This window comes from Aplysia californica, unplaced genomic scaffold (assembly GCF_000002075.1).
Source record: "Aplysia californica isolate F4 #8 unplaced genomic scaffold, AplCal3.0 scaffold00785, whole genome shotgun sequence".
Classification (NCBI taxonomy): domain Eukaryota; kingdom Metazoa; phylum Mollusca; class Gastropoda; order Aplysiida; family Aplysiidae; genus Aplysia; species Aplysia californica.
In genome coordinates this window covers 107,069-125,657 of record NW_004798055.1, presented here as the reverse complement: position 1 = coordinate 125,657, position 18,589 = coordinate 107,069, and the positions used below count along the sequence as shown (strand labels likewise).

Here is an 18,589-nt window from a genome sequence, read left to right as displayed (position 1 = left end):
ATTCGGGAGACTTAACTGCTGTAATGGTCAGGGATGTTCACAGGTCGATGTAATCGCGCCTTGAGCGAACTTAACGTAGGCCCTACCACCATGTGCGATGTAAGTTATTCAGGTGGAGAGCTCAGATTATGAGAGAGGATATAATTGGGGAAAACATACTAGGCTACGCTTCGCGAGTTCACACCTCGGTGTCACCTAACCCCGTCTGGGGCAAAGATTTACAATGCATATCATGTGATCACTTTCACGAGGGTGGCTGATCTGAGACGCAACGGGCATTTCAATGATCGCAAATGGTCACCCTTATCCAGATGGGCGGTGCCAGCCCGGTTAATTTTTTTGGACCCCCCCCCCGTAAATAACTATATAAAATGCGGGATCTTAGCCAAGACGTAGCCGAATGCAGACCTTCAGAGCGGGATGTCAGGGGTAACTTAAAATTTTGTTTAGTAAAACTTTTCTTAAAACAGAGGGATCTTATTATAGGCGAACTGGCATCATGCGGTGGGATCTTAGGTGGAGATTGTACTACTACTACTACTACTACTACTACTACTACTACTACTACTACTACTACTACCACCACCACCAGGGACGGCTTGTGGGGCTTAAAAGTGGGCGTGCACAATTAAGCTATCTTAGGCTGAAGATATTATTCAAGGGCATAGTAAATGGGGTGGTGTATAATTTTAGGATTGTTGGGTTGGTGAGGGAGGACTTAGTGCTTTTATTTTCATTCGCTTTGATTTCTAGAAACTAAATATTATGTTTGTTAGCTAAACGTCAATTTCGTTCATCCTGCATCGGAACTGAACACTCAAGTAATAACTTTCACCACTCCACTACAAAAGCATTGAAAGGCACAACTCATAGGTCGGTGACTTAAATATGTCACGTTCACCTCCCCCAGGTTCACGGTCACAGAGTCGCTTAAAATAGCGGCAAGACAGTGAACCAATTACTGTTCACTTGAGCACTCCGCTGGATTGCTCCGGGGATCACATAATTTGGGCATTGAATAGTGTACAGGCTATCGCGTTTATTTTTAGACTTTCTGCTGTGGACTATGTTTTATGGGTGCACATTTGAGATGTGCCGTCTTATTAATATTAATTTACCGCCAAACTCGCTATGAGTGTCGTCATCGCTTGGGTTATCCCAAAGAGCGATTTATAGGTCAGATAGCCACTGTTTAATATTCTATTACGTTTAGTTATATGTTTTAGGGCGCTTTTGACACAGATATGACAGTTACAGCCCCAGCGAGGACCTTGTTTTGATATTATATTTGACTAGTGTTTGTTTCTGACTTCTTTTATTTCATGTTAGTGGGTGCTTTCCGTAATAGAGCATTAAAAAAAGTTGGGCGGCACTGCACGACCGCGCCTGACTACTACTACTACTACTACTACTACTACTACTACTACTGCTGCTGCTACTATTACTACTGCCACTACATGTACTACTACTACTACATGTACTACTACTACTACTACATGTACTACTACTACTACATGTACTACTACTACTACACTACTACTACTACTACTACTACATGTACTACTACTACTACTACTACATGTACTACTACTACTACTACTACATGTACTACTACTACTACATGTACTACTACTACTACATGTACTACTACTACTACATGTACTACTACTACTACCACCACTACTACTACTACCACCACTACTACTACCACCACTACTACCGCTACTGCTGCTGCTGCTGCTGCTGCTGCTAATACTACTACTAATTTTTTTCGATGGTCAGGGAGGAAAAGTTATAGTAGGCATACCAATTAACTGTCATGCAAATATATATCATAAACCACTTTTACTTTTATTGATATACTTTCCTACTAAGGTACATTATGTTATATGTCAGAATGATTATCTGTTGGAGTATATTATGTGATATACACTAGAATTTATCTTTGAAGTGAAAAGATTCGAAATTCATCACACACGATCAGGACCTCACATATGTTCCATTTTCTTATATAGGCTCTAGGCCTGGATCTTCTGCTAATGCAATATTGAATGTACCTTTTTATGTTGTTTGTTTAGTATAGGGTTTTACGGCGCTCGCAACTGCATAAGGTCATATGAGAGCGCGGGACACACCTAATACTTTTTCGTTGGTAGGAAATTTTGAATTTTGCCCGGGTGTACTACTACACCGAAGCCTACTCTTTTATCGATTTTAGACCACCAAAGGATCTTTAACGTGCGCAACTTGCACACGGGCCCTCCGAGATTTTTCGCCCTTGTCCGAGAAGGCTAGGTGTAGATCTTTCCTACCAGAGAGCAGTTAGGAGGAACCAAGGAGTAGCAGTAGAAAGGCTGCAGAAAGAGTCAGGAGCCCAGAGGAGAGGGCAAAGGAGGTGAGGGGGTGAAAGCAGACAACAGAACATTGTGAAAGGAGACGATTTTAGAGAAGAAAATTTTTTGGTCGCTACCCGGAACCGAACCCGGGACCTTTGAATGAGAGGCCAACACCTTAACCTCTAGGCCACGAGAGCCCCCGTACCTTTTTATTCATAGAAACTGAGGGTGGGGTATTTTCATTACACACACACACACACACACACACACACACACACACACACACACACACACACACACACACACACATATATATATATATATATATATATATATATATATATATATATATATATATATATATATATATATATAATATATTTTTAAAAAATTGAAATCACGAGAATTATTAATTTTGTAGAAAATTGTTTCGTTAGATTTTCGAGACAGCGATGCTAATCAGCATTTTGATCACGTGACAACATATAACAAACATGGTGGAAGTTCCAGTGAACATGAAGTGGAAAGTTTTGAACTAAATTATAAACTCAGGTATACAGTTAATTTTGTTGCCATTTAAACCGCTGTCGGTTTGGCAATCGGTATTTTTGTTAAAGAGTTTTTCCATATGGTGTTTATGTGCAAACAGTGGTGCATTATTAGCGCTTTGGAAACGATTTTAGCACTCTTCCTTCTCTCATCAAGTCAAAATCAGACGCAATACTACACTCTTTGTAACGATGATACTCTGCAGCAGACCAGCAGTCGATGTCACTTCATTTTCCGTGGATGATGAAATTGGTTGCGTTCTACAATCGTAGTCCATTTGTAGCATGCCTCATGCTCTCTCAAGTATCCATGAGTCTGAGTACTTGCAAGTCGTGTTGCATTATTAGTGGCTATCATCCTCACCCAGGGTGAGAATCATCAGAATGAGAATAAAAATAAGATGGACCTCTCACCCGGGGCTAGACTTGCCACCATTGGCTATTCTCACCCGGTGTGAAACAAGACCTGTTTTTCCTAATTTCGGAATACTTTCTATCGGTGTGGATGATCAAATGGATAAAAGCAAAGAAAAAATTACGTTATAGCACAAGGCCACTTCTATTCTCACCCCGTGTGAGAATAGTGCAGGCGAGTCTTTTGGCTATTCTCACCCGGTGCGTGTTCACCGTTATAGCTTAGATCTAGGCCAACAAATTTTGCGTTCACCCACAGAATTCTACACTGTGATAACAGAAAAATTGTAGAATTCTGTGCTGTGAACAAACGTTCCATTACAATTACAACTGTACTTGTAGCCTACTAAAAGCGTACAATTTTGTCTGTGGGCAGTGGAGAGAGAGAGTGAGAGAGAGAAAGAGAGAGAACAAAACAAAATGGCGACCTGCGTAGTTCGGCTCGATTCGAAAAGTTAAATAGCCGTAGCATCTATGTAGACAACCAAATTAATTTACTTTTGTGTTTTAACATCATTTTTTAACTTTGTTTTGGTCAATTTGATCGTCCACACCGATAGACAGTATTCAGAAAGAGACAGAGAGAGAGAGAAGAGGGGAGGAGTAGGTCTTGCGAGAACTTCCGGGCGGGTGAGAATAGCCACTTTCATAGCACAAATAGTTCTATAGTCTAGATCTATCTAGTAGTCTAGCTATTTCACTTTTCGAATCGAGTTGAACTACGAGGGTCGCCATTTTGTTTTGCCCGGAAGTTCTCGCAAGATGTACTCCTCCCCTCTTCTCTCTCTCTTTCTGAACACCACTGTCTATCAGTGTGGACGATCAAATTGACCAAAACAAAGTTAAAAAATAAAATGATGTTAAAACACAAAATTTAAGTAAATTAGGCCTAATTTGGTCGTCAACAAAGATGATGTGGCTATTTAACTTTTCGTATCGAGCCGAACTACGGGGGTCGCCATTTTGTTTTGCTCGGAAGTTCTCGCGCTACTCTTCTCTCTCTCTCTTTCTCTCTCTCTCTTTCTCTCTCTCTCTTTCTCTCTCTCTCTCCACTGCCCACAGACAAAATTGTACGCTTTTTAGGCTACAGTAGTTATGGAACATTTGTTCACAGCACAGAATTCTACCATTTTTCTGTTATCACAGTGTAGAATTCTGTGGTTCAGGGTGAATGCAAAATTGGTTGGTCTAGATATAGGCTCTAACGGTGAACGCACACCGGGTGAGAATAGCCAAAAGACTCGCCTGCGCTATTCTCACCCCGGGTGAGAATAGAGGTAGCCATTATTGTAAGACAATTTAGAATCGAAAAAAAAATTATAAGTTACAGTAGGCCTTAGCAAAATGGAACTGGAAGCATGATGATGAGAGTGAGAGAAAATTGTGGATAGACTAGATCTAGTGTCTGTGACACATGCGACTATCCGCAGGGCGTAAACGGGCTACGATTAGCTGAACCTGTTGGTACTCTGGGAATTCCTGGTTTCGGTCTCACGCCTTTGACCGTCTTTTCACAGTGTGTTGAGTGCTTATGAAGGAAGAAGGAGGAGAAAGAGGAGGATCCGAGGTGTAGGTGGAGGAGAAGAAGAAGAATGAGGAGGAGGAGGAGGAGGAGATGAAGAAGGAGGAGGAGGAGCATGAAGAAGAAGAAACAAGGAGGAGGAGGAGGGAGGGAGGAGGAGAAGAAGAAGAAGAAGAAGAAGCAGGGAGATGAGGAGGAGGAGTAGGAAGAATTAGGGGAGGAGGAGAACAAAAAGAAGAAGAAGAAATAGAACAAGAAGAATCTAGATCTAGTAATGTAGTTTAGTAATACATGTTACAAATTGGGGACTTTTTATTTTGTTACCCTACCTTGGGAAAAAGAGAGAGAGAGAGAGGGGGTGGTGAGAGTGACAGGGAGGTGTCATGTCGTCGAGAGCGCCAAGAGTACCCTGCCCTAGGCCTTTTGTATTGATGGGTGACAGGTTCAGCCAATTGTTGCCCGGTTTACGCCCTGCGTGCAGTCGCATGTGTTTGTGACAGTGCAGCAAAAACATCTGAACGGTGTCAATTGGTAATTTTGATAAAAACAACAAGTAACAAGTGCATCTCTTGGTAGTTAAAATAAAGGCCGACTCTTTTTCTCGAAAGGCTCGGGGAAAATAAACTTTTATTTAGAACTCTTTTTCTCCGAAGGCTCGGGAAAATACATTTTTATGTAGAACTCTTTTTCTCCGAACGGTTTCCGTACTCGAGATTTGTTGGTTATTTGTGAATGGAGTGGCCTACACGCTGTGTGTGTGTGTACATGTGAATGTGTGTGTGTGTATATAAGGTAGGGGGGGGGGGGGGCGTGGAGGGATTGCTTTTCTTGTTACTTGAAGGATTTTAGTTTTTGTTTTAGGGGTGACTAAATTTTAAATAGGTTATGGTACTGCCAAAGTTGAACAGTCTTGTTTTCTCGCAGTACCTTTTGAAGGCATTTTGAAATGAAGTTTAATCCGCGAATGTCGCCACTACCACAATTAAAGTTTCTGATTCAGACATTTAAAAAATCTCTAGCTTTAGAAATTGAATTCAATGCAAAAAATGCTTCTTCCCAGTCCTCGCAGAATGAATAAAAGGTGACACCTAAATCTCGCAAATAACCAAAAAATCTAGAGTACAGAGACTGTTCAGAGAAATAAAGGTCAAGTTTATTTTCCTGAGCGTTCGGAGAAATAGTCACTTAGTAAAATAAATCAGAATTTTAGATTCTAGGTTTGCGAGAAATGGGTCTCGAAGATTAGATTGAAATAATAAGATTCTGACACTGATGAAAACTGGGAGGCAATGTACATATATTGACATACCTATGAACACACGAATAACATAGGTACCTGAGAACACACGAATAACAAGTGCGAATGAACATGCCATATATCAATTGAATATCCTCTAAACATTTTTATCTTTCATGAAAAGCAAGGCAAGGGAACAAGCTTAAATAAGATAAAACCATTTACTGATGTGCCTCAAAAATTGACAAGCACGTGATTTCACTGTGTTGTGACACAAATGAGTTCTGGTTATTGTCAGGGTTAGGTATGGATGGGTAATGGTTATGAAGAGTATCGGCCATCTTTATCATTTTCAGTCTTTTGGATATTGACAACTGCCACAACTTTTTCCCTTGTTTAATTCTAAACCTAAACTCAATTGAGTTTGAAATGTTGTCGGCTTAGTGTGTACACAATATCTGTTTTTAATATATAAATGTTTTCTTCTGATTACACAGAGCAGAAATCTTCACCAGACATGGCTTCTCAACAAGCAGTTGACTTGCCAGTGACAACTGAGGCCGGGGGAGAAGGAAACGATACAGAGACCAAGCTGCAGGATGGAACTCCAGCCCCCACCTCAACCGCAGCCCCAACGCAAGAGATAACTCCGTCAAGGAGATCCTCGAGAAAGAAACAGAGCACTTTTAGCAGCGACTTTGAGTATTACACCCCAACAGGCAGAAAGAAGGAGATTAAAGATGAAGATTTGTCAGACAGGGCAAGGTAAAAGTCATTAAACTCATGAATGTTGGCAAGTTTTCTATGATGTGAATGTTTTATCATCATACAATGAGATTTTCTATGTATTGGTTTGTTCTGAGCCAACTTCTGTCCGTAAAGACTTTTCTACATTTATTTTTTTCAGGGGTTGGGGGTCTTGGTTTCCAATAAGTAGTGAAGGGGAAAAAATTAACAGCTGTCCATATTATGAATGTGTAGAATTCGTCATTGAGAAAAAGTAGAGGGTTTTTTTTTTCAGTAAAGGTGCTTTTGAAGTTGTTAAAATAACGTAGTGAGTTGAATGAAACTTGATTCAGCCTTCATGTATTTTTTTAGAGTAAACTGATTGATAACATACAAGGATTTTGAAGTTGAATATGGTTGTAAGAAAATATCATATCAAATGCAAGTTCAGTAACTAAGACCAGGATTTCTATTTTTTAAACTTCTTTTGATAATGAGGATTAAAGGTTGGAAATGGTTTGTTCTCCTGAAGTTATGTGATATTGAAATGTTTTCTCTGATCATTGTGGTTAGATGAATGTATGTAGGTCAAGGTCTTACGTTTTTGAGGATTTATTGCATTATCTCTTACAGACTTGCTCTTCTGTCATTTTAAAATTTCATGAAGAGGTCTGCCGTTTTTTAATGTAAAAAAAAAACAATCTCCCACAGAGCATTGGCAGTTTCTACAGCAGCAGCGGCCAAGGGAAAGAAACAGGGAAAAGCTGAGACCAAAGAGGAGCCAACTGGAGGAGAAGGGGATGAAAATGAGGAGGAGGAGGATACAGACAAAAAGAAGCCAATGAAGAGAAAGGTTGCAGTGCGAAAACAGCCAAAGGGGAGGAAAGCAAAGCAGGAGCAGGATGAGGAGGAAGAAGAAGAAGAAGAAGGAGATGAGGAAGAAGAAGAAGAGGAAGAGGAAGAAGTGTCGAAGCCCAAAAAGGCAAAGCCAGGTGTGAAAGTAAAACCCAAAGTAGCTGCTAAAAAAACTCCTCCTAAAGGAAACAAGGGGAAAGCAAAGAAAAAGGTGCAAAAAATGGAAGAGGAGAATGAGGATAGTGAAGAAGATGACAGTGAAGAGGAAACTTCCCCTAAACCCAAACCAGCCAAAAAGAGGAAGAAAGTCACCCCAAAGGCAGTGGTAAAAAGCAAAAAGTCCAAGGCGAGTAAAGTGAGAGAGAATGCAGAGGAGGAGGAAGACACATCGGATGAAGATGAGGACACACCGATCTCCAAGCTCAAGGCGCAGATAGCCCAAGAAAAGCCGACCTCAGCTCCCACGCCTGTGTCACCAGTGGCCAAAAATCTAATGAAGAAGCTGAAAGAGACTGATTCTGACTCCTCTCCTAGTCCGAAGAAAGTTCTGAAGTCGATTCAGAAGATCAAGGGCGGTGCTGGAGGTGGGGGCCAGACAAATGCTGGAGACAAAAAACTTGCTGTAAGTTTTCTGCCATTCCACTGCTTTCAAAATCATGTTCACAGTGGTGTTTTTTCAATTACAGTATCGCTGACGTGTATGTTCACAAATACTTTTTTTTTTTTGTGATGGAGTAGTTGATCGAAAAAGAGAAGTAGAATCTTTATAGAATGAGCAGACTGGTCATGGACAGATTTTGGGGGAAAGCTTGGGGGGTGAGGGGGAGCACTTAGGAGATGCTATCTTATCCTCGCATACTACTGTAAATTAAGACATCTGCGTGTGCAATCACTCTCTTGCATGTACATTTTTTACTATGAGATGAATGTAAATATTTTTACTTTAAGGCAGTGAAGAAATGTTTAACTGAGGGTGCATTTAAAATGCCTCCACAGTGTATAAAAAAGAAATTCGAAGTAAATTTGGCATTATGTTTATCTATGGGGAAGTCCTTTGGTTATCAGATAAACACAGCTCACGAGACAAGGAAGCTATAAGAAGGAATAGACTATATCTTTTCAAACAGATGTTTCAGTTGAAATCCAAGCCATGAGAGTTGATTTGAAATTTTTTCCAAATTTTTGTTGTTTTTAAGTTGTAATTTTGTTACTACAACAGACATGTTCAGTGCAAGTCGACATAAAAATAATGATCAGTAATGAAGAAGTTCTGCATTTGCTTTCTTGTTTTTTACTCAATGGTTCTAACCTACCTATGTTTGGGAGTCCTTGTAATTATAATTTTAAATACAGTTGAACCTTTCCAAGACTGTCACCCATGGTCAAGGAGGTCTTTTGGACAATGGCGTAATATATATCAAAAGACACTAAAGGGGAAATGGGAAGTGATGGTTTGTACAGGGGATTATCTTGGACAAGTGGTTGTTTGAACAGGAATAAGTGTATACAAAAGCATTTTACTTTTCTTTTACTCTGAAGCTGTATAATGTGTTGTTGTTTTTTCCCCCCAATTTTTCTGCCAGACGTCGGCGAAAAAGGCAGGAGCAGGAAAACGACCTCCATCCCCTGATGCAGGGCTTATCAAACGAACTGCTGCTGAGATTCTTGCGAAGGCAGGGTTTTTGAAAAAGCCTGACCCCTCTGCGTTGAAAATGGAAGAGGAATCTATATCTCCCATAAAGACTGAGACAGAAAAAGAAGGAGATTCAAAGAAGAAAGTGAAAATAGAAAGTGGAGTAAAGAAGGAAAACTCCACGAATGCCAAGTCTGCTGACAGTCAGCAAAGTGTTAAAAAGGAAAGTGTAAAGCCAGAGAAGAAGCTTGTCACAAAACCTAAACAAGAGAAGGGTGCTCATGTGGGAGATGTAAACTCAGGTGTGAGTAAAGTGAAAAGCTTGTCTAGTCATTCTTCAGAGAAAAATAAGACAAAAGTTGTTAACAAAAGTAGTGCAGTATCTAAAGATTCTGCTGTGAAAATGAAATCTGGTATTGCAAAATCGGCACAGAAAGACATTAAAGGTGAATTGAAGAAGAAAAAAGTGGTTGTGATGAGCACATCAGATTATGTACAGAAGAAAGTTATTGGACCAGATGGGGTAGTTAAGAAAATTCTGGTGAAGAAACGTCCAGATCAGGTGAAGAAAGTAGTGGGGACTTCAGAAAAACCCAAGGAAAAGTCAAAAGACAATCAAAAGAAATCTATTCAAGATGCTAAAAAAATCCCATCCAAAGGTGTTGATGACTTATTGAAAAGGGGAATGATTGTAAAGAAGAAAAGCCACCAGCCTTTTGGAAAAAAGAACATTACGGTCAAATCTGCGGGAAAAGAGAAAGTAGATTCAAAGCAACCTGAGAAACAAGTGGGTGACACAGCGAAGAAGAAAGCTCAGGATGGAGAAAGGAGAAAGTCAAGTGATCAAGGGAAGTCGAGGGATCGGAGCCATTCTCAAAGTGAACGCAGGAAGTCTTCGGAAGGTGGGAAAAAGTCTGAGAGTGGCTCGCATAAGCGGCGGGTCAGTTCGGTTGATAACGATAAAGGAGACGGAGGAAAGAAAGATGGAAACGGTGAGGAGGGTCCACCGCCATTGCTGCCTCCCGGGAAACCTGCGAAGCACAAGCACCACAAGGCAGACCATGATGTTCCAGTCGACATGACCATGAACGATTTGTTCAAGCCAGATGGGTTGATTGTTCGGGACAACCAAAAGAAAGAGGAGGAGAAGAAAGAGGAAGAGAAGAAAGAGGAAGAGAAGAAAGAGGAAGAGCAGAAGGCACAAGAATCCCAGGGTAGGTGGTGATTATTTTGGTTCTTTGTCTGCAAATTCTGGGTTTAGTCAAGGGTTCATAAATTTTGCTCAGGTTGCAGTCTCACATGAGTGAATTCACGTTGTTTTATAAATTGTTTTAGCAGGAAATGTGTGTGAACTTCCCCCCCCTCCAAAAAAAAAAAAATATTAAAAAAATAAAAAATTAACCACCAAAAAAACCCACACACAAACAACCTACTTTTGCTGGTATTGATGTGAATATTGTCATTTTTTTCTGTATTGTGCAGTGGCTTTATTTCAAAGGAAATTTAAACACCCCTCCTATGCAAGTTCGATAGAATAAAAGATCACTTTAGGGGGGGGGAGAAGATTTTTCTTATCAAGCATTTCCATGTTTGCTAGCTTGCTTTGTTCTTGTCAGCCTAGGTGGGCCCAGATAAGCAGGGTGGAAGCTGCCAGTCTCCTATTATGGCCATGTAAAACATTTACGCTGTGCTGTGTTCATGTTTGTCAAAGGGTGCGCCATTAACTCATATATTCAATTGGTATCATGCTGGACAATTTAGAGGAGGGCCCTGATATAAATCCCCAACAAAGCATTCTGAACTTTGGTTGTTTTGGGTAGGTTTTAAGGCTCCCCGTCCATTCGACTTGGTTCTATCAGAGATAGATGTTAAATTCGGACGTCCCGCCTTTTAAATAACCATAATAATATCGTGCTGAAAGGACGTTAAACCTATACAGTTTTTTTCTCATAGGTACAAGTTCATCTCCATGCAAGAGTCAGTCTTGGCACCCGGTATTGATGGAGCATCAGTATTCCAAACCCTCATCCCCTGTGGGAACGGGCGAGTCAGAGGGACAGAAGACGCAAGGCACGGTCCGATCCTCCGAGGTTCACGTGAAAGAGGACATAGAGAGCGTCTCGCACGGGGGCGGATCGGTCATCATGGACGTCAACCTGCCTGACCAGATCTTGGAGGAGACGGAGGAAGTGACCTCCGCAGAGAATTTCACGGAGACGTGGCCGGAGAACATGCAGGAGCTGCAGCAGATGGTAACCAAAAAGGAGGTTGTTTCCACTTCCCAAGAACGACCGTCTATCTTGGAGAGTCTAGACTCTGAGCTGAAGGAGAGTGGGACGGAATTTCTCATCGTGGGTCAGGTGGAGGTGGGCCGCTTGCCCGTTGCTGCATCACAAGAAGTTTCGGCGGTTCAAGAAGTAAACAATGAGGAAGAGACAGCTGCACCTGTTGTGGTAAAAACTGTGGCAGATTCTGTCACTGTCTCGTCTGGAGAGAAACAACATATTGGGAAAACGGAGAAAAGCAGCAAAGAGGACAAAGATTCTTCAAAGAAAAAGCACAAAGATGGGAGCAAACGGTTGGAAAGGCGGAAGTCGAGCTCAGATTCTCAGAAGTCGGGTGCAGAGAAAAGAAGTAATTCCACTGATGCAGGAACAGCAAAAGCCAAGGACAAAAGTGAGTAAATGGTTTTCTTTATTTTTTTAGTTCATTCCTTGTAATTCCTGCGTTGGAAGGCCTAAAAGTACTTTGAGGAGGGATTTATATTCAAACTTTAAAAGGATGTGATACAGCTGGACAGAGGTTGAGCCCAGGCTAGAAGAAGATGGAGAGCTCTTGTAGGTTGCCAACTTCAGAGAGTAAGAAAGGATGATGATGAATTTCTTTTGGGGGGGGGGGAATAGTTTTTTTAGTGTTTGATTTAGACAGCTATAGCACTCCAATAAAATCGTAGTTTTTTTAGTGTTTGATATAGACAGCTATAGCACTCCAATAAAATCGTAGTTTTTTTAGTGTTTGATATAGACAGCTATAGCACTCCAATAAAATCGTAGTTTTTTTTAGTGTTTGATATAGACAGCTATAGCACTCCAATAAAATCGAGGCCCTCTTATTTGTTTAACTTATTGAAAAATGCTGATCTGAATTGCATACAATTTTAAAAAGAATTATGTTTCCATCAGTCCTACACTGCTTATTTATCGTAAACGACTCGGAGATACGCTGGTGTATTTGCAATATTTGGACAATTTAGCGTAAATTAGATGTCACTTGAAAGTCATCGTCCCCTGAGTTGTGAAAATCAAGGGGTAGAAGTGTAGAGGGTTGAAAAGTATGACTTGTGGTGGCTTGTCAAGTTTGGCTCTAACTAACATCTTTTACCTCTTGCAATTCAGCTTCAGCTGTAATGCTTGTCTTCATCTTAGTGGTATGTAAAAATAATGTTACTGTATAGACCGGCTTTGGGGAAATTTTTTCTGCACTGACTTGCATCACAGTCAGTAGTGTAAACATCACGAACTGAAACCATATTTGTCATATTTTCTGCTAAGGTTAACAAATCGTGCTGAAGGACACACAACAGTACACATAATGTTCTTGTTGCTTGACTGTGCCTGTGGAGCTTTGATTGGTGTTTTTATTTATACATATATAATATATATCGACTACTTAGTATAATAAGACTCTGCCATCAATCTTTTTGAAAAGAGTGACTTATGATGGAGTTTTACACTGAGCAGTCAATGCACGTTTAAGTTAAAAAATTGATGTCCCCTCTTTTTCATTTTGTTTGTTTCACTTGCTTCTTTTTCAGTGCTTGAATGTGCATTCTCAGAAGATGACATGAGAATAATTGGATGTTCCTTCAAAGTTTTTTCATATTTTTTTCCATTCATTTCTATATCTTCATGTACTGTCCCAAGTCAGAGTACTGATTTTGAAATCTCTTATGTCTTTCCAGGAAGCAAGAAAGATGGCAAACAAGAGGAGGATGGAGACAGTGACGAAGAAGACGTTGCCTTTGAGGATGATGAGAATGATTTTGACTGGGAGCCAAATGATCCGGACACTCTGTACTGCATTTGCCAAAAGCCTCACAACAACAGGTGAAAAAAATCTCTGAATTTTTATTATTAAAAAAATGAATGTAATTTAGGTATTTTTACGCCCCATGGAGGAAACAATTTAGGAGTTGGGCTTCAACTGTCGCTGTTAGGGACAATCCAGGTTGAGAGGGATGCAATGCCCTAGCAGAAAGAATGAGATACTCGATAAAAAATCTCCTGTCACAGGAATTGAACTCAGGTCTTCTGCAAGTGTCAGCAAAGCACCTAACCAATACTCCACAGACGCCAAAAAGAAATCTTTTGTTAATGAGAATGCTTTATTGTCATCGTTCATGTTGAGGTTTAACAGTTACTTTACCTCTTCAGAGCATGTTTTTTGTTGTTTGTTTTGTTTTTGTTTGATTTTAAGGAATATTTTTGAAGTCATTTATATTTGTTTCCTCATTAACTCTTTGAAAACACGCCCACTTTCCGTTTTTCGATACCCTGTGACGCACCTTCTTTGCCCTTTTTTACCAGGTCCCCATTTTTTTCCTATCAACAGTACAAAAATCGCACTTATACCTCTAAAAAGTACAATTTCTGTATTTTTCTCTAATACCAAGCAATCATACATTCACAATACCAGTCTGACCTTGACCAAGGCTGCAAGATCACTATAGTTGCCCTCAAAAGAAAAACAACTTTGACAAGATGAGACTTGGGGGTTGGGTAGCTCTAGATCTTCCTACCAATGGTACAGATTCATCAACACTATCATCTGAACTTTCTTGTTCTAACTCAAATCCAACTCCTCATCACTGCCATCATCCATAAACAACTCCTAAGCTTTCTTCAGTCCGCATTAAACCACGTTGCCTGGAGCTCGCCATTTTGTGAGAAAGAATGGACCTAAAACAAACGCCATGCAAAGCTATCCTAATTCGAAAGCAAATAAAGGAAATCAACCAAATTATAGGGTTTTGGACAAGCTTTCCAATGATATAGGGTTTGTCCACATTAGACCTCTAGTTTAGCAAATAAACACATTGAAATCGTCAGCGTATTTTCCTCTGACCTGACGACAACGGTAGGTTTCCCTGTCAGCGGATGACATGTCTTCAAAGAGTTAAGTCTTTTCAGCTTGTAATGTTTAATCAATCTGCAGTGATGAGGAGACCAAGATGATAATCTTTATACAATATTAACAATAAGATTCAGTTAATTTTGTGGTGTCTTCTGTCTTTGTCCTAAGGGAAATAAAGTAAAATTAAAAATTTTGTTACTGTTTAGAGATGAAGGTTTTCTGGATAAATCTGGAAATGTGGGTTTAAATGTTTGGATTTTGCCCAGCCTATCCATATTTTAACTCTTTATCTCCGAGGGGGGGGTAAACCCACTACGCTGGGGCCCTTTTTGGGGCTAAATCTAAAAATGACTTTAATTGGGTCATTAAATCAACACTAGCTAACCTATTTCGATAGTTCTTCATCTAATGAATGAACTTTCGGTATATGAGACCTGTTTTCAGCAATTGCCAAAAAGTAATTTGATGTCGAAGTCGTCGTAAAAGAATGCGCTCACGCCACAGCGGTTCACCGGGAGCGGCTTGTCGTAGACAAAGAGTTATATCTTTGTGTGCATACCATATTGCACTTTTTATGAAGGAAGATTGATTCAAGATGTATTGACAAAACACTCTATAAATTCTAAGTCTCATTTTCATTTGGTCAGAAAGTTCAGTTGGCACCTCTGTTTGCAATGTAATGTCATCTATGTCTTGGGTTTTTGTTGTTTTTAGGGGGTAGGGGGGAGGGTTTAAAAAAATCTTTCTCTATGATCATGAATTATTCTGATAGATAATTGTTCTTTGAACAAATTTTTTTCCTTCTGTGGCTTGCGCAGATTCATGATCTGCTGTGACAAGTGCGAGGAGTGGTATCACGGCACATGTGTGGGCATCACAAGGGCACGGGGGAAGGAGATGGAGGAGAATGAAGAGGATTATGTCTGCCCCATATGTCTGAGTAAGTTGGTACTAAATATCAAAAGTCGGTTCAAGTCATTTCTGTTTTTAAATTAAAGAGTTTTGTTTAGATTTTTTGTTTAGATTTTTAGTCGGAACACAATGGACTGTTCATGTGTTGATACTTGTATTTGTAAAGCGTTGAGAGCTTGTGTTCTTTCATTAGTCTTGATGGCTGTATACGGTCAAACTCCATTAAACTGCTCCCTGTTATACCACAAGCCTCTATTACTGACACCCACGGCCAGCCTCTTGCTGTCTGAGTGCAACTGTTTAAAATTTGTGCCCTACAATATCATTAGCAAACTGACTGCCAGAGGTGCACAAGAGGCACAGTACCCACTTGGTGGCTGCTTGAAAATCTCTTCTTGCTCATGCAACTTCTTTTTATGTGAATCCATCTTGGTCATGACAACTGTAAGGTATTGGAATAATATCGTTACCTTTGGGAGGTCAGTGAACAGTTTAACTGTCTTAGAACAGAGTATCTGACCAATCATAGAAGGGCATGAGGAAATTCTATCTGCTGTTGTGAAAGTTGAATTGGTTTATGGAAAGAACCTTTTCATGCCTTCTACCTGGGTTCCAGTCTTCAGAAGAAGCTTAATTGGGGTGCCACATTTCAAGATAATTCTGGAAATTATTAGATTATTAGATGATTCATTTTTTGCTATAGGGTGGGGTGTTTATTGGGTTTAGGGCGGCTAGGAAGTAAGGGGGAGGAGGGGGGGGAGGGGCTTTAGTGTTGTCATTCTTGTTTTAATTTGTCAGCCGCAAAATGTGGCTGTGGAGGTGGTTGGAGTGTGCTCTGGGTGTGGTTTGTTCCTTCTTTCTTATCAAACATCTATCGACCATATCTTGCATCCTTTTTTTTTTCTTTTAATGTTACTTTATTGACACCTGTAATTTGGCACCTGCATGACATATTTGTGTTGCAAGTGCAGTAAAACTTTAACTAAATCATACTCCCGGGGGTGGGGGGGCGGGGGGGCGGTGCTAGTGACTGAAGTGTCTTTAGGTTATCATTCCCAAAGGGGGGACATTAACATGTTCTTATGCTCTGTAGAATTGTAAATGGGCTGATTCATCAATGTCATCCTCATAACTGTGCCTGAACTGCATACAGGAACTGCTGCTTTTTCTTTCCTAATATCCTTACTATCGTCATTTTCCTCTACTTCTTTTGTATGTATGTTACTCTCTTGTGACCCACTATTTTTGGGTGCCTGGATAGTCAAGGCAGACTTTGTGCTGTTGAAGTTACAGAGGTGAACAGAGTAAGCCTGATTCCCTGTATGGACTCTTCTGTTGACATCCACCCCTTGGCGCTTATATGACTTATGCAGTTGCGAGCACCATAAAAAGTCTGCTAAAACTCAACAAACTAAATAAAAAAATAAAAATTTGGCTGTTCTTTTGGTCTACTCCTTCCACTGTTTTTACAGAGTTTTACTATTGTCCTTCCAATTTAAAAATTCTTTGCGGGTGGTTGGTGGGTGCTCTGGTGTGGTTTGCTCCTCTTTTTTTTTTATCAAACATCTTTCGTCCTTTTCTCCCCTCCTTTTTTGTGTTTGTTACTCACTTGTAACTCCTCAAATCTTCGGGACATTTATGACCTTATTGTGTTGCAAGTGCTGTAAAACTCTTACTAAAACAACAACAAAAATTCTTTCAGAGGGAGAAGGGAGCCCTGCAGCTCAGGAGAAAGCCACGTCCCCTGCTGTATCGAAACCTACGGAAAAGGTTCTAGTGCCACCTGCTCCCAGCAAACCAAAGCCTGCTCCGAAGTGCGTTGGCCGTAAATGTGAGAGGGCTCCAAGGTCAGGGTCGGTGTACTGTAGTAATGAGTGCATCATGGCCCATGCCCAGGACTCTCTGAAATCTATCAGGGAGGAGCAGATGAGGAAAAAGGTAATGGATGAGAAATATGAATTGTGCTGCTGCAAGTCTTAGCAATAAGTACATATAGTCCATGCATGAATCTAACCGTTTATAAATGTGAATATTGATTTTCAGAAAAGTGCCAAAAGTGTAATTTCTTTTGTTTTATCCTCCAGAATTGCTCAAAATTCGGTGTAATATGTTCTTTTTACACATAGCAGTATCACCAATTGTAACAATGGTGGTTTATAACATATTTTGAGATTTTATAAAGTGTTTTATCTAATTTGGCGAGTACACAGTAAGAGTCGGACACTGATGATTTTGTTGAACCCTTAGTCCTAATTTGACTTCAGGCAATTTGAGTATCAAGTGATAATCCATTCAACAGCTTTACTCAAGCAAGCAAAAATAAATGCCTGTTTCAGTTTCAAATGTAATTCTTTTTTCAAAGTAATGGAACTTTCATTGTAAAGTATTTGATTTTATTATTTTCTTTTGTCCTTTTCATCTTACCAAGGACCATTTGGAGTCTGGTTGTGGTTCATTGTTTGGAAAAGCTTCAAGTGTGTTTTGTTGTTGTTGTTGTTGTGTCCTTTTCATCTTACCAAGGACCATTTGGAGTCTGGTTGTGGTTCATTGTTTGGAAAAGCTTCAAGTGTGTTTTAGATATAGTGATTAGGGTAGGGTCAACCGACAGTTCTTAGCCTCTTTTCTCTTTCACTTTTGTTATCAAGAATTGTTCAAAATGCAGCTGTGATATTGCATGTTAGGGAAAGGCAGGAATGTGTTTTAGTACAAGGTAGCCCTTGGCTGGCGATAAGGTTGCTGGTGAAGTCACTGGTGTTTTATGTCTCCAAAGATGCTGGAAAGACAGAAGTCATCGTCGGACAGTAGCGAGAAGCCGTCATCATCCTCATCTTCTTCATCCAAGAACCAGATCTGGTCATCATCAGATCCAGTGGACGTGATAGAACGCAAGACGGGCAAAACGCTGACAGGCAGCAAGGCTCCAACGCAGAAAAATCTGCACAGGTGGCTGGAGCAGCACCCGACGTACGAGGTTCTGCGAGACAAGCACAGGAGCTCTTCAAGTACGGGCAGTAGAATAATGAGATTAGTGTCATGTGTTGTTTTAGTTGTTTGTTGCTGACTGTGCACAGTGATTGCTTTTAGTTAATAAACTTGTCAAAATTGCAAACAAAAACACAGCCAATAGTGTACAAGAAAGTAAAAATTAGAAAGTTATTTTCTCCTTGAACTACAGCACACGTGCTCAAATGCATGCATTTGTCATGCCCTCCTCTCCATAAGCATGACTTTTTCCTTCCCTGTCTTTTGGTATTGTGGAACGGGGTGGGGGGG

General features: G+C 40.3%; 1 protein-coding gene across 2 annotated transcripts in view; it reads left to right on the top strand.

Moving 5' to 3' along the window:
• The first annotated feature begins 2,800 nt into the window (after positions 1-2,800).
• LOC101848616 overlaps positions 2,801-18,589 on the top strand; it is a 36,664-nt gene continuing 20,875 nt past the window's right edge. For both annotated transcript variants that reach the window (XM_035972663.1, XM_005109509.2), the window contains exons 1-9: positions 2,801-2,888; positions 6,555-6,822; positions 7,495-8,260; positions 9,222-10,485; positions 11,225-11,947; positions 13,233-13,377; positions 15,223-15,344; positions 17,019-17,254; positions 18,087-18,318. In XM_035972663.1, the coding sequence (XP_035828556.1) occupies positions 6,575-6,822; positions 7,495-8,260; positions 9,222-10,485; positions 11,225-11,947; positions 13,233-13,377; positions 15,223-15,344; positions 17,019-17,254; positions 18,087-18,318 (3,736 nt within the window). In that variant the 5' untranslated portion in view covers positions 2,801-2,888; positions 6,555-6,574. The remainder of the gene's footprint in view (positions 2,889-6,554; positions 6,823-7,494; positions 8,261-9,221; positions 10,486-11,224; positions 11,948-13,232; positions 13,378-15,222; positions 15,345-17,018; positions 17,255-18,086; positions 18,319-18,589) is intronic.